At 43.9% G+C, this 15,337-nt stretch overlaps 1 protein-coding gene across 1 annotated transcript in view; it reads left to right on the top strand.

Moving 5' to 3' along the window:
* Positions 1-15,337, top strand: part of SLC66A3 (solute carrier family 66 member 3) — an 89,997-nt gene that overhangs the window by 40,801 nt on the left and 33,859 nt on the right. Inside the window, exons 2-3 of the mRNA XM_078647800.1 lie at positions 10,722-10,804; positions 10,902-10,971. Of these exons, the coding sequence (XP_078503926.1) occupies positions 10,722-10,804; positions 10,902-10,971 (153 nt within the window). The remainder of the gene's footprint in view (positions 1-10,721; positions 10,805-10,901; positions 10,972-15,337) is intronic.

The following is a 15,337-nucleotide window of genomic DNA, read 5'->3' as shown; positions in this document are numbered from 1 at the left end:
CCTGGCTTTCACCTTGCGGATACCCTGCTGGGGATATCTCGCAGGGGAATACCAGGACGGGTTCCCTAAGCAAGCACTTAGAAACCGCTTGGTGATTTTGCGCTATATAAATTCCTGTACATTTACATTTACATATGTGAAACCTTGCTCCATCACGTCCATGTGAATTGGGTATTAGCTGTTTAGCTAGCAACAATTGTTCACCAGGAACTCATTTTAGAATTTTTTTATTTTCATTTCTGCAAGTTTTAATCCTTTGCAATGATCTAATCTTAAACTGGAAATTTAAAATGAATATGATACAATCCATACACCTATATTAGTTAAATAATTGCAATATTACTTGATGTTGTGAAAAAGTTAGCCCAGACAGTATACCGATTTCTACTCACTTCAACCAAAATGAGTAATCTATTTATTCATCATTACAATTTCTTTTATTATCAAAAAACACACACATCAAAATGTATTTACAATGCATTAGCAGTAATTGGAAAATTAGTGACCATTGTGACCCCAGTCAAGTGACCATAACCAACTTGTATTAAAACATAAAGTGACTGTATTTTTTTTAAAAACAACAGGTTATTGGATGTCTTTTGTGATTTTGGTTCCCTATTCCAGATCAAAGACCAGATACTTTTGTAGTGCTTTTAAGATTATCCTTAATGGTTTCAGACGACGTTTCAACCCAACTGTGGCTATGACGTACTGTTCAGGACTGGGAATTCCTGGGGACTAGGGGCACTTAAGCTCCTGTAGCAAGCGCCGCTTCGACTACTGCATACATCTTCTTACTCACCATTTCTTTCATTAGTTCAGGCAATTCAGGGTAGGTTCATACCGTGTAAAATGAATTTCAATTTCTAGCGTGGATCGCCAATGAATGAGAATCAAGTCTGTTGTTCTAAATGTGGTCCTAAGGACAGAAGCGTATGATGTGACTTTACATGAAGGACCCAACCATGCTAAGTGCAGTGATAAGGAGCTCACCGCAAGTTGTGCAATGCAACGGCTTGTTACTGGGCATGATTAGGCTAAAGAAGACATTGGAAAATTCCAATCACCGTAGCCTCAGGAGATTCACTTCTCCGTCCGTTTTTTTTTCTGATTGGTCAGAGTTGATCGGATTAGACGGGATGCTTTGATGAAGTGATAAGTGGCACCTGGGGAGAGGGGCAATCTGGTAGGAGAGGGCACTGCTACAGAGGAATGGCAGAGCAAGGGGCTGGGTCCTAAAGCATCATCTTCAAAGGAAGAAGGGGCAGCCACAGATTGCCAGGTCCATCTACCCCCTACCTCTCTGAAGCCCAGCCAGATAACCAGCTTAAGGAAGGAATGTGCAGATGTCTGTGGGAGGAGAGTTATGGACATGAGCCATACTGAAGGTTGGTTTAACTAGTTCTTGTTCCTTTGCTGAGATTTCAGCCATATTGAATTTTGGAGGATAGTTCTTTCTGGGAGACCATTATGCCACACTTTGGAGGAAGTGGTCATCCTCTGGGGTGTTGTCCTGCACCTCATTGGACAGGAGTGCCCTCCTGCTTGATCCCGGAGAACACTGAGTAACTATCTGGGAGGATCAGGGCATCTCAGATCTGTTGCTTGAAACTAAGAAAAAAGTTCATGCTGGAAGTTTGATTTGCACCAACCAGGCCCTGCACTCTGACCTGACTGCACCTGCTGCACAATCTGGAACTATATCCCTGTGGACCTAACTTGATTCAAGAAGAATAAAGAGTGGACTCCCTGCAAGCTACAGGTTAACAGAGCTCACCTGCACCATCACCACCAAGAATCCACAGCCTGGAGTACGTCCAGTGGATTTCTAAGGGTTTTGTCCAAGTAGATTGTGGGAACTGAAGTCCCAGCCTTTCAAGGACCATCGTGGAGATTCCAGACCCTCAGATTGTGTTTTGGGACCCCTATAGGAACTTCAGGAAGAATGTCCAGAAATTTGGAGAACTTTGGGAAAAAGCTCCAGGGGGTGACGACTCAACAGCGAGAGCCAAGCTGGTGACCTTTAACCGTGAGCCGGCCTGCCCTGCTGGGTCATTCTGCTGGAAAGCTCCGGAGGTCCAACTTCTAGAGTTTGACGAGAGCTCCCTGAAAAGCAAGCCGGCGAACCCTCACTGGTGAAGAACATCAAGGGACTATTGCAGAAAAAGTTCCAGAAAAGTTTCAAAGTCCAAAGGTAAAACTTTGTACGAGGGCTAGCCGTACATGGCTCCATTGTGGTCGGCCTGAAACTTTTACTTTGTCCCGGTTTAGCGCGACCAGATGCCCCAATAGGCGCTATATGTGCTATATAGTGCTTAAATCTTTAAAAAATCCATATCCCCTGTTCCCTACGTTTTTGCTTTGTTTTAAAAATCAACATACTTCCTATGTTTATGAATTGGTGTTCGATTTTTATTGGCTGTTGTGTCTTAATTATGTGCTAAATTTGTGTTTTTAAATGCTTTACATACCTTTCTCTAAAGTTAGGCCTGCCTGCTCGCAGCCATGCTACCAAGGGTTGAGCATGGGAATACGTTTCTGAGAGCTATTCTGAACCCTAGGCTGTAAGTGGCCTTGTTGTCAGTGGCAGATGCATATTTACCACTATTAATAATCCATTTTCCAACAACTGCCACATTGCAGATTGTATGGGGAGGGACAGGACTGCATAGGTTTTTGTGCAAGGTGAAAGGGACCCTTCAAGTGAGACCCAACCTTTGTCCTCCTCGATCACAGCCAAATGTAGACACTCACACCCTTTTGTGCAGGCTTCAGGCCAGAGATCACCCTGCTGTGGGAGGCATCACCACACTAAGGCTGTGTCTGGAGAGCAGCAGGAAAGCAAATTTACATTCCTCTACAGTCGAGGTTGCTTTGTCAGTTATAAATAAAATCAGGACTTCCATTGCAGGGCACAGAGGAAAAACTAACAGTAAAGAGTTAACAACGAGATGTTTAAAATGTGATACCTGTGAATTGAAATATCTCAGTACTGCATGCTGCAAGGTTTAATAACGCATATATTTTTATACTGTCCATAAACACAAATGGTAAATTCGGTTTCAATAGAAACCATTCATAACCGGTCAAAGTGACATGTACTCTGGAAATACGCTCAGTTATTCATGATTTGATACATCACATGCTCCTTTGTTTCACATTTTAGACTTGACAGGATGTTGGCTTCCCTCGTTCTCTAATGCTGCACACAGCTGACCATTCCTTCTCAAAAGTCAATCATGTGGCATATACAACCATTACACAAACAACTTTTACCGCCCTGTTACCATGTCCTCGCAGCCCCATACCATCATCCTGCTTGTGCATACATCCAAATTCTAAAGACCGGTCAAAAAGCAGCATGCCTTGGAGGTGATGCAAAGTTAATGTTGATGACAGCAAGTAAGCAGAAGATAAGGACTCTCTTGGGGTCTATTTCCATGAAAATCTGAATGACTCATTATATGAGAAACCATCAAGATTAATGATCCCTTTTGGGATACTTTTTAAAACCTACAGAGCATGTGTAAAGGACATCAAAAGGAAGTTCCTTCTGTTGTTGCAGCATTGGAAGTCAACAGATCCTTAACACAAGGTCTTTTAAGTCCGTATGTACATTTATGAACATTAAACGAACGTGTGCTGTGCCAATAAAGTCAGAGCTGTGGATGAAGTGAGGTCTGTCTAGTTACTATGACTAGGGGATTGGAAGAAAGGGGAGGGTCCGACTTTGAATAGCATTGGCTATTCACGCACACTGAACATGTGCCTGTGATAAATACTAAAAAGTCGGTGATAATACTACATAAACATCACCCCCACCAAGGTTTCAGTTGATTTTAAATCCTCAGTACGTAGGTCAGGAAATCTTTTCAGAAAATATAGGAAATGTGATGCCAGTTTCACAACAGCAAGTAATCCAATACATACAGTGACGACAATAGTGCTACACTGCACATCCAGAAGCTACTACACATTAGCCAATGTAGTTGGAAAGCGTCATTGCTTCTACTTCAGACCTTGCAACTACTTCCAAAATACAAAAGGACATGATCTCCTCACTCAGGTTTGGAGGGAGATCTATTGCTTGCATGCAGCATAGACGAAGTGCCCCACAAGTGTCTGCCAAAAAGCCAGCGTGCTTGCAATACCTCTTTACCTATGCTGCAGTCCCACCGGCCCTAGAGTGATGGCACCAGTCACTTCCAGTTTTGTTGCCCCCTCTTCAGTGGTGATGCATCCGTACTTGACCCTAGGAGCCTGCTACTTCCCAGGCCCCTCATATTGTGCTGCACAGTTAGAAGAGACTGGACTTCCTCTGTGTATTTGACCAGACCACAGGCTTTTCAGAAACGGTAAACCTATTATTAGTAAAGAGTTTTACCTGTTCAGTTTTTCATTGCTGCTTTATTTGCTGAGCTTACTCGTATAAAAGTGTTTTCCAAGGGTAGCATTATGCCAAACAACATTTGGAAATAGCCATAAGCGATATTGACAAAACACAAAGGGGATACCTTTCCATTTACTTGTATTGATTTTTAGAGCAAGAAAAGTCAAATGAAAATGATATTTTTTCTTTTCAAACGAGGAGCCCCCCCCTTAGCAATCATGCTTGTGTTTATGTGACAGGAGCAGCCCATTAACAAGATATTCCGCTGTGTTTGGATCCAAATTTATTCACAATCACAGTTTCTAAACACTCAGAAATGCAACTGTGGCAACAACGATTCACAATGTTAGCACTAATAAAAATAAGTATGACACTGCACATCAGACAAACTGTCCCAAGCACATCCCCACCCCTCTGTACCTAAAAGTCAGACTCCATCTCGTACCTCCTCAGAACTTCAATACTCTTCGACCCCCTTCCCTTGCTGAGAAACAAAAACATAGCAACTATACAAACTATAGTAAATACGTTAATGCAGTTGGCACTGAAACAGCGGGCAAAGTCATCAGCAGACAAACTAGGTGTGTGCACATCTATCTCGAAATGATAAATACAGACAAACATACTGTGATTCAAACATTTAATCTCAAAAGAGAGTGCCTACTCATATACATCAACGTGTGGGAACCTTTCCCTGTGCTGGTGTATCCAGCATTAACAGATGCATACATGAGCATTGGAAAACTGCACTGTTTGCTGCATAGCTTGTTCACCAATTCAAAGTGACCTCAATTCACAAAAATGCCATGCACCATTTTAAAAGATCTCGGGCCGTTATCTTTCTTCGCCCCTCAGGTTCTTATTTGATGTTAAGGGGAAGGTACAGACGAAGAACAGACTTGGCTGAAAATAAACAGACTTCTTAGCACACGGTTTACCAACTATTCCTGTCTCTGTTACCCTTTGCTATTCCTTAGCTCAAGTGCGGCATAGGCCATTTGTTGCTATCACCAACTGCTGCATGTTCTGACTATGCATGACATTAGCAGTCCTTAACTCTGAATACTACATACATAATAGCACAGTAGATCCAATGGGTCAATGTATTGTGCCAAGGTCATGTGACCATGTATAGCTGGTACCAAGATTCTTAAAGCCAATTAACTGTACACCTAGGCTGAATAAAGAATAATATAGTCCCTACTTCTATATAAAGATGGAATCATATAGAGCAAAAGCAGGAGATACCACTTGTCTACTTCTGCGGTGGATGGCCTTTTAATGGCCTGTGAAAACATTGTTGCGTTACCTCCATCCTGCTTGATCTCCATGGCATTCCACAGTGACTAGCAGTGGACCCCATATCATGTGAGATTATTAGCTAGACCAACAGCATGTGTGATCTGGATCTTGTTTTAAAGTATATGTTCAAATATCCTGCTGCTGGCTAAAAAGACACTGGTGAGTTAAGGTATTACAAAACGGCACCACGTGAAGCTGCCTTGCCTAGGATTGCAGCCTTTATCCATTTTATAGTCTGTTGAACTAAGTAGCTGTTTCATATTTATCTCCTGCACACTTGATCAGGCAGTTGGGCTTGGTCTTTGTCTGTTGTCTAGTATACCAGGTGGATGCCACTGCTAACGCACTATCCATACACAGAAACCTTTGAAAACTGGGTGCAAGCTCGGTGTCAAACAAGACATACCTACACATGCTCAATCATCACTTGGCCTCTTGAATCCTTAATCCCCCTCTGTGTCACTCCTTGGCCAAACCATCAACATTTCTTATCTACACTCCATACTGTTGGGCAAGCACTCTGCTTTGACCTGAGTGCCAATCCCTTGGATTCCAAGTTCACACCTCACATTGCACATCAATATTTATGGTTGAAAGGCAACCTCATTTAGTTTCCCAAGCAGCTGCCTAGCAATGAATTAATCTATAGCCAGTCCTGCTAGAAAGTCTATTTTTTTAACATCTATTTAAGATGTAAAAGAGGTTGGCCTGTCTATATGGGACAAGGTAAGGGTGCAAGAGTTAAATGGTTATCTTCCTAAACTAGACTTCAATAAGTCTTTACTTCAACCATCTAATACTTCTCACCACAGCATACAGGGAACAGAATCACTGCCTCTCCCATATCCAGAAGTCAGAGAAACTTACACACGATTGTGCCACAGGGCACTGGCAAAGATGCCAAGAGGATCCTTCTGAAGCCCCAGTAAGCACTCTGCACATCACTAGTGATGCCCTGCAGTCCTCCTCAAATGGTTCTTGCAGCACTCACCTTTATAAATATAAGGCTGTTTAATTTCTGCACTTGCCTTAGTTCTGAAATTCTGCCACGAACATCCAATCACACTGAGAACCTAGTGAATTTCATTGAAGAGCATTCACACTCTTCTTCCACACACTCCATGCTGTAATCCAACCGCAAGTTAATCAAGGGGGGGGAGAGAAATACAGCAAACTATCCTTCCAGTAATATTGTTAATACTTAAGGAAAACCATGAGTTTTCCTAAAATATCCCTCACCCACCAAAAGGTCCCTTGGTGGCATGTTATATCATCTGGTTCTTCCTGCCCCGCTGCGGGGTGGGGCACGCTGCGACTGACAACCGACAGAGACGTGGGAGCACTTTAAGGTGTGAGCTATAAACTAATGTGAGAATGGAAGGGTCAGCGGAACTTGTGAGATTAAAAAATACCTGGGTGCTTGGAACCTAAACTTTATTGAATCCTGTGGCTGGTATTGTTAAGAAAAGGGGGCCCTGAACCCCCTTTTATAACAGTAGCAGCCACAGGATCCAATAAAGTGCTCCTGGTGGGGCTCCTCTACATGGACTTTATAACCTACAACTAAGACCTAATTAACCTACTTAAACTACATCTAGGCTACTGGACTTGATCATTACAAACTGTTTCCTTTAGTCTGTGGTGGTACGGGTGGGGCAGCACAGCATTTTCATTTTATAGGGGCACATCCTATTCAGCATGTAGTGCCAAATCCTCTTCTTTTTTATTCGAGAGGTTTCCAGCACTCGACCATGAGGCTTTCTGCACCTTTTAGCCGGAGCAGAAGTCTTTTTACAGTTGGACTCGTGCGCCCATGACTGAAGCCTTGACACTTTACCGTATTGGTGGTTAGCAGTTTCAAGAATGGCCCTGTCCACGAGGCTGCAAAGTTGTTTTTCGCTGCTGCACTTTCACATGCATACAATCTCCTGGATGAAGTTAATGACGGGGTCGACTGGGCTCCTTGGGCAAAGCCCTTGATACCTGTGTATGGATGGTCTTTACATAATTTATTAAAGCATGTTAATAATCCAAGAGAATGTCATCACCCAAATATATATCTAATGCAGATACGGGTACCGGTAGTGTGAATCAGTCTCATCAGTTGGCCCATTAGGACCTCATATGACCTAAGGCCTGTTTTTCTATTTATAGTAGCTCAAATGCTCGTGAGAGTGATGGGCAATGCATCAGGTCAGAACCTGTTCAGATCTATGCAGGTATAGTTTTAAGCAGCCCATTACGTCCCAGGTGACTGAGGGTGATAGGCACAGAGAAAGTTCTGTTGTATTTGGAGAGCCTTACAAATGGCATGCACTATTTGGGCAATGAAGTGAGTTCCATTATCACAGTTTATTAATAGTGCAGAGCCAAACCGAGAAGTAACGTCTTTTCGGGCACTAAAATCTGTAAAAGAAAAAAACACTTTACTCAGTAATACCAGATTCATACATTTTCAGAACTCAGTATTCATACTAAACACCCTGTATTTCTTGCTCATACCTTGTATCAATCTATATTCATACCTTACCTGTACTTTAGGACCCTTAGAACGTAAGAGCCTAGTGTCTTAAACCTAGAACTTTAAACCGAGCATTTAGAACTTAGGACTTTGAACTTAGCACTGCGACCTTAGAGCTTGAAACCTAGCTCTTTAAGCCTTTCACTTAGAGCCTAGCACTTTGAACTTAGCATTGTGATTCTAGCACTTAATAACTAGCGCTTTGCACCTTGTGCTTTGAACATATCACTTTAAACTGAGAACTTGTATCCCTCTTTGCATTTACAAAAACTCTTGCCATTGCATGTCCTTACCCTCTTTCCCATATGTATTCTGGAAAACTGAGTCCCTGCAGTCGTAGGACTTTAGTGCAGAGAACAAGCCTGCAGTCCCAGCAAAGTCCTCCAAGGAATGACCAACCAGGTTATCTTTTAATAAAGCACTTAACCTTTTCAAGATGTGAGCATTTGGTTGTTTAGGGGAGATTCGTCTGCTCGGCATCCCTTAAACTGGCAGCACTTGGTCACCCGAATCACTGTACCAAAATGTGTCAAAGAAAATCAACACTTTACTCAGGTGTTTTACCTGACTAGAGTGTGGGAGAACTTCAGTCACCAAACTCCTCCTGAGACTGAAAACACAGGCAGTATATATCCAGATCTCCACGGTGAGAGTTCATCTGGTTTCCCATAATAGGAGGCATGTACAAACCAAATGTTTTACAGCAAAACAGGGCTGGATGGTGTGTGGGTTATCATATGTATCTTTGTATCAGGGAAAAGGGCACACCACCATATAAAGTGGGGTCAGGCACCAGTATGAGGTTTGTATGGGTGGTACGGAGACAGGATTACAGATCTGAATGGTGGGGGCGAGAGAGCAATATAGTTGTCAGGGTCGTGTAGACGAGTGGAGACAAAGTAACAGAGGTATGGGAGTGACTGGAGGAGCTAGCACACCAAGAGAGTGTATTTGGTACTTGGCAAAAGGGCTGGTATCTGTAGGATTACTAGAAGGTTTTACACAGGGCTTTAAGTGAGCCGGGTCTTAGCACCGGTAGTTTTTTAAAAGGGGCCTCGAAACGGGTCTCTATCGGGTCCTGTTTTGTGTCCTGGCACAGGCGGTAGGTGGAAGCTCTTTCAATATTATATACATGCCATAGTTGCTGCTTATTTATCTTATGCAACGAACAACCATTGACAAAGCCAATTGTCCTGACCAGGTAAGATGTTACGTGTTGTATCATATATCTGGATGCAATGACATAAATATCAAAATACAAGCCGGACGACACACTAAACATAGATTTTTCGCCTATGTGTTTTTAAGCAACACCCTTAATTTCATTAGCCACGCCCCTTTGAGAGACCCCACCGTTTTTTCATCCCATTTTAAGCCCTGGTTTCACCCCTGGTTTCACGTAACAAACACCCTACTCTCCCACTGCTGGGCATTCATTTAAGAAGCTTTTGTGTTTCAGTAGTTGTATTCTTAGTTTCTTCAGTTGAAAATCATGGATTAGAATACCTCATAAATAACTCTTAAAGGAATACCCAGCAATGGATACTAAGGGGGTCATTAGTATGGCAGTCCGTCCGCCATACCCCCGGAAATCGGGACTGCCCGCAATGCTTGCGGCGGTCCCGCACCCACAATTAGGATGCGTCCGCCACACTGCCAGGCGCATCGCGCATTTATAACATTGGGCCGGCGGTGCTGAAAGCACTGCCCGCCGCAATGCCACAAAAGCAAGTTGTGCCTTTCAATGCACAACGTGACCGGCACCGCGCAGTGCCTGCCACGTTGTACATTGAAATGCAGGGGGGTACCATAGGTCCCCCCCATGTGAAACCCCACCCCCCAGAATCCCTGGGGGCCCGCTATGGGCCCCCAATGACGAAGATCGCATGCCTTTCCGTGGCAGCGTTGCCTCCAAGGACAGGCATGTCCCCGCCTGCATACTAATATGGATGGCGGTGTCTACCAGACACCGCCACCATATTAACAGCTTTTCCGCCCGGTAGGCAATCGGGCAGATTGCCTACCGGCAGAAAACCGGCGGACGGTCTTTCCGTCCGCCAGGGTCCACCCTGCCATAGTAATATGGGGGTGTAATTGTCATTCGGGCAGCAACAAATGTCGGGTGGATCGCCACCGCCATGTGGGCGGTGGTGATCCGCCCGACATGCTAATGGGCCCCTTAGTATTCCAATGAAATGGAGTCACTATGGAAACCCGAGTTTATGGGCGGGCACTACGATGGAGATAGAAAGAAATACCACAATGAAATTTCATGACACAAAATGTCTTTTCTCTCACAAAAAACTTTGCAACCCATGTTACAATTTCCCTGTGAGTCTGATAGCATGTAATGAAAATAGGTCACCTGTGTACATGTTTAGCTAAAAAATCTATATAATCGAGAAGAATCATTTCAGAAGAATTGGTGATAATAAAAACTCAAAAATGCTCATAAAAAGTAATTCTAGAAAGCGTGTTTTTATGATTTCCCCTTTTTCCTCCCAATAGATTCATTGTTTTTCTCAGATACCAAAATTACTATGATTATCCTATTGAAACCTATCTGGAGTATCCAATCATTATTGCGCAAGGTAAAAATGATTACTATTTCTTACCACTGACTTTATTAAATTTAATTTCTGTTATCATGTATATCCTGTATTTACTTTTATCCATATTTTTTTCCAGATGTGATTCTCTTGCTCTTTATTTGCCATTACAGTAGCAGCCTGAAACATGCTGTGCCATATCTAGTGGTGTATCCTTTAATTGTAAAATAAGCATATTTTGCCTTTAATAGGATAAAAGACGCACAGACAATGTAAATGGAAGCAGAGAGGTTTGTGGCTTACAGAACACTTTTAAGACACAGTGACAAGTTCTTGCCTTTTTAAAGGAGTAGGTGGGTGCTCATCACTAAAGACGATCTTTCCAAAAAGGTAAATAATTCAAGAAGAATATTAACTTAACATACTGTAATGCAAAGTGGGCTAAGAATCCAGGTAGAATTAGAACAATAAACATTTGTTGCTGACACATGATGTGTGGTGGAAGTCACGAGTTTGAGTTCTGGCAAGGCATACTCTGCTGTTATCTTTCCAAGGTGTGTAAATTAAGGGCCATAAATGTGCCAAAAAAAGACAAACAAAATATTACTGCCCATATTGTGGAACGTTTGATAGTTTAGAGCCTGTGGTAAGCTACCACCCATTTTGGGAAGACAGTTGGGGATGCAAAACACAGTATTTGTCCACTGCAAGAGCATACCACTAATATTCCACTCTGGTGATGGACCACATTTGTATGGGGCATGAAAATCCAGGTCAAGTCCCCCTGCTTACTCAATTTTACTACCACCCTACTCTCCTGCTGGATTATAGAGCAAGTGGAGACTGAGGAAAACATCAGAAAGAAGACCGATCTTTTGCTACTCCTATCCTGGATATGTTTTTGGTAGCAGCGTACTCCAGAAGTCCTGGGGTCCTATCATCATTCTCCTACCACCCACTGTTGAGTGTACGTCATCTGACAGAGTGTAATTCTAAGGTCCTCTCTCCATCATGGACCAATAAAAGCATACTCCTTGAAGAAAGATCCTCCCTGTTCGTCCAGTGTATCCTGCAACCTATTTCTTTTGGCAGATTACAAAGCCAAAGGAGGCCTGGAAAAACATGCTTAATGTAAAACCAGCCTTTTATGGGTCATGTCCTGAGGATTTATAGCATAGGTTATGAGTTGTCCTCTATAATGTATATTTATTTAGCGCACTTTCACCCAAGGGTATCTTGGCGCTGAATAACAGATGGTCTGTCAGACCAGCATAGTTGTGTGGGGGGGGTAAGTGGGAAGTTTGTGGAGCAGAGCAGAGCTCCAAAGATTAGTAATGTCCTCTCTTCTACGGGGACACCGTAACCCTCTGGTCATTGTGGCTGTTTTACTGCCCGAGATGTGCAGAACATGAGTGTCACATGAGGGATGCCCACCCGTGCAGTGTCTGACAGAAGATACGAGTTAGACCACAACGGCTTAATGTGATTGGATAAAAAAAAGTTTGACAATCTAAAGGCACTAAATCACACAGTGTTTACAGACTATCAGTGTCACATTTTGCTGGAGCTAAACTACAAAGGAAACCATGAAACGCTTATATTATTGTATACGATGAGCAGTCGCAGTCTAGAAAACACAAAACCTTTGCTGCAATTCAGGAAGCTGTATATAGTAAGGCTCATCATGTTAAGAATGCTGCAATTCAGGAGGCTGTATATGGTGGGCTCACTCTAAGAATGCTGCAATTCGGGAGGCTGTATATAGTAGGGTTTATGCTAAGAATGCTGCAATTCGGGAAGCTGTATATAGTAGGGCTCACGCTAAGAAGCCTTGTTGGCATGTAGACTACATTTTATAGATGGAAGAGCAGAGAAGACCCAACTCCGAGATATTCCAGTAAAGACCAAAAAAAGCAGTGTGTGATTTAGAAATTGTTAGGTCTCGCCTACGCAGCGCGCAAGCAATGCTTAGGAGGGGACCTTTTAGAATCGCTCAGGACTTTTGCTCAAACTCCTGCATGTTTTGCACTGTTCTCTATTGACACTCGTGCACGTTTGGCATTTCCCTTGCAGGAGCGAGCAGCGGCGCCATCTGTTTTCAATTATCTTGCTCGCGCTTTCGAAACAGATGGCGCTGTTGCTTGCTCCCGCAAGGGAAATGCCAAACGTGCACGAGTGCCAATAGTCAATTGCTGTCCCATGTGTTGTGTATTCACCTAGGCCATTCCTGTGCTCGTAGTTTAATTTATCCCACTACAAAACATGGATCACAAGCTCCACAATGGTTACTTTCGCCACCACATCCGCAGACCCTGCGCCCTCCCCACCTCTCTCATTCACCAGCCCCCCCTATCCCCCTAACTCTCCCTGGCCCCTCACTCGATGCGCACCACTCCCTGGCTTGTTACAATTGCGGTCTCTGAACAAATCAAAGTGGATACACTGCTTTAAGAAAGGGCACGTCGGAACAAGCCGTGCCTTTAGATCATCACTAGGGCTAGGGAATTCTGTATCTGTATTTGCCTCTGTCAGAAGATGGGAGCGGCGCATAAAAAAATCCTTCCAGGTGAGGGTCTCTTCCAGTCGACCTCCGTTTGACTTGGCACTCCAATCTGCCACGGGATCTTAAAATCGTCTTGTATTGCAGCGAAAGCTTTGGCACTTTTCTGGCTTTCTTAGAGCTTACACCTTCGGTGTGCACAGCGCAGACTACAAATGGTTTTAGCGTGGAGGTCAAGCAGAGGATGTATAGAAAGAAATTTGTTTTTTGTTTTGTTGAAACGATGCGCTTTGGTTCTATTCACCTGAGAATATAGGCTCGCATGATGGCATCAAAGCACCCAAGCCTTAACAAACTTGTTAAATGGAGAGTAGATAAAGGAGGCTCCTTTAAGGAGCTCTTTCACTGCGCATCCAGATTACCCTGGTGCCCTACCCTTTTGTTGAACTGGCTATCGGAATTTGGCCCCATTCCACTAATCTGTATTGCCCGCCTCCACAGCAAGCGTAGTCCTACAGCAAACTTACTCTGAGCTTCCTGAGCATGAGCAGCAAGGGTGTAGGAGACATCACATTTCTAGAGGGCACGCACCGCCTTGGAGAGCCGAGCCAGGGGTCTGATGTGGCCCAAAGAGTCAAAGCACAAGCCATCAAATTATGTAAATCCGACATCACGTCATGAAGAAATTTGATAAATTTGACTACCTTCCCACAAATTAACCAAAATGCCAGTTTACTTTCTCTTTTTATATGGCCTATATTCCTATTCAATGTAAAGCAAGATTGTATTATGTTAAACAGATTGCCTTACTACCTTACAAGGGATAGCTTTAAGATACTTTATATACACGAGTCAGAGATGTTGCGCATGCGCAGTCCGTGGTTAACTCTGGGTTTGCTGTTCTGTTAATGGATATCTGCTAGAATCCACCGAGTCTCTTTTAACAGGCTGGTTCTTTAGATCCTTTGTAATGTTTGCGACATGCTAAATTGCGGAATTTACATTGCTTCAACAGTCGACCTTTCCGCAATTTCCCTGTTTAGAATTAAGAGGAGCTGCACTGCGTGTACTCACGCGAGGAGATAGGGGTGCATTGAGATTGTGAGGGGCTAGGGTGGACTTGTATACACTAAGGACACTACGCTACAGTGCCTCACAGATCGTACCTCCAGAACCCTAAAGCACAAGCTATAAGTGAACTCTCCGATTCCCCGGAGGGTAACAAGAAGACGACGCACCATGATACTGATGAGATTAAAGCAAATTACACATTGTTGCCAAGTGGTGCCATGATAGGCACGTCCCTTTCCCCCAGCCAACTTCACTCAAAATACTGAGGGGCAGATTTATGTTAACTGGCGCATCCCCAGGGATGCGCCAGTTAACATGCGCCACTGCTCCGCCACCCATGGTGCAAGGCAGTGAGGATGCGTGACGCATCTCTCGGCGTACGGGCAGCGCATTGCAGGAGTCATGTCGCAAGTGCGACATGACTCCTGCAATGCACAGGAGCCACCTATTCAATGCATTGTGCGTCACCCTTACGCCTGCTTCAAGCAGGCGTAAGGAATTGACGTAGAAAGTGGCTGAGTGAAATCTCATAGATTTCACTCAGCCACTTTTAGGAGGCGTTCCTGCGCAGGAACGCCCTCCCCTGCTCAGGAATGCCTCCTTATGGCGCAGGGGTTTCCAACGTGACGCATCTCCTAGATGCGTCACGTTGTAAATAGGGCGCATTGTTTGCGCCGCCGTTGCGTCACATTACGTGACGCAATTGCGGCGCAAGGAGGCGCAAGGGCATCATAAATCTGCCCCTGAGAATTTTGTTCCTCTAAACTAAAAATCCCAAAATGCAACTGCATTTCCCACAAAACCAGGACGTGTGGATTCCTGTTGGATTAAAAACATGAGATGGGCCACCGGGCAGCTGTCCTCAGCAGATGGTTCTGTTGTCTCGGAACACCTCCCCTACAGTCGCAGCAGGCACTGGTCTCGTTTCAGAAGGCTGCTTGAATAATATTTTTACGGCCTAAACTTCCATTAATGTTGCCTGCTGTTAGCGGACGTGCCTGTAC

Source organism: Lissotriton helveticus, chromosome 6 (genome assembly GCF_964261635.1).
Source record: "Lissotriton helveticus chromosome 6, aLisHel1.1, whole genome shotgun sequence".
Classification (NCBI taxonomy): domain Eukaryota; kingdom Metazoa; phylum Chordata; class Amphibia; order Caudata; family Salamandridae; genus Lissotriton; species Lissotriton helveticus.
This window is presented reverse-complemented; position numbering and strand designations above follow the sequence as displayed.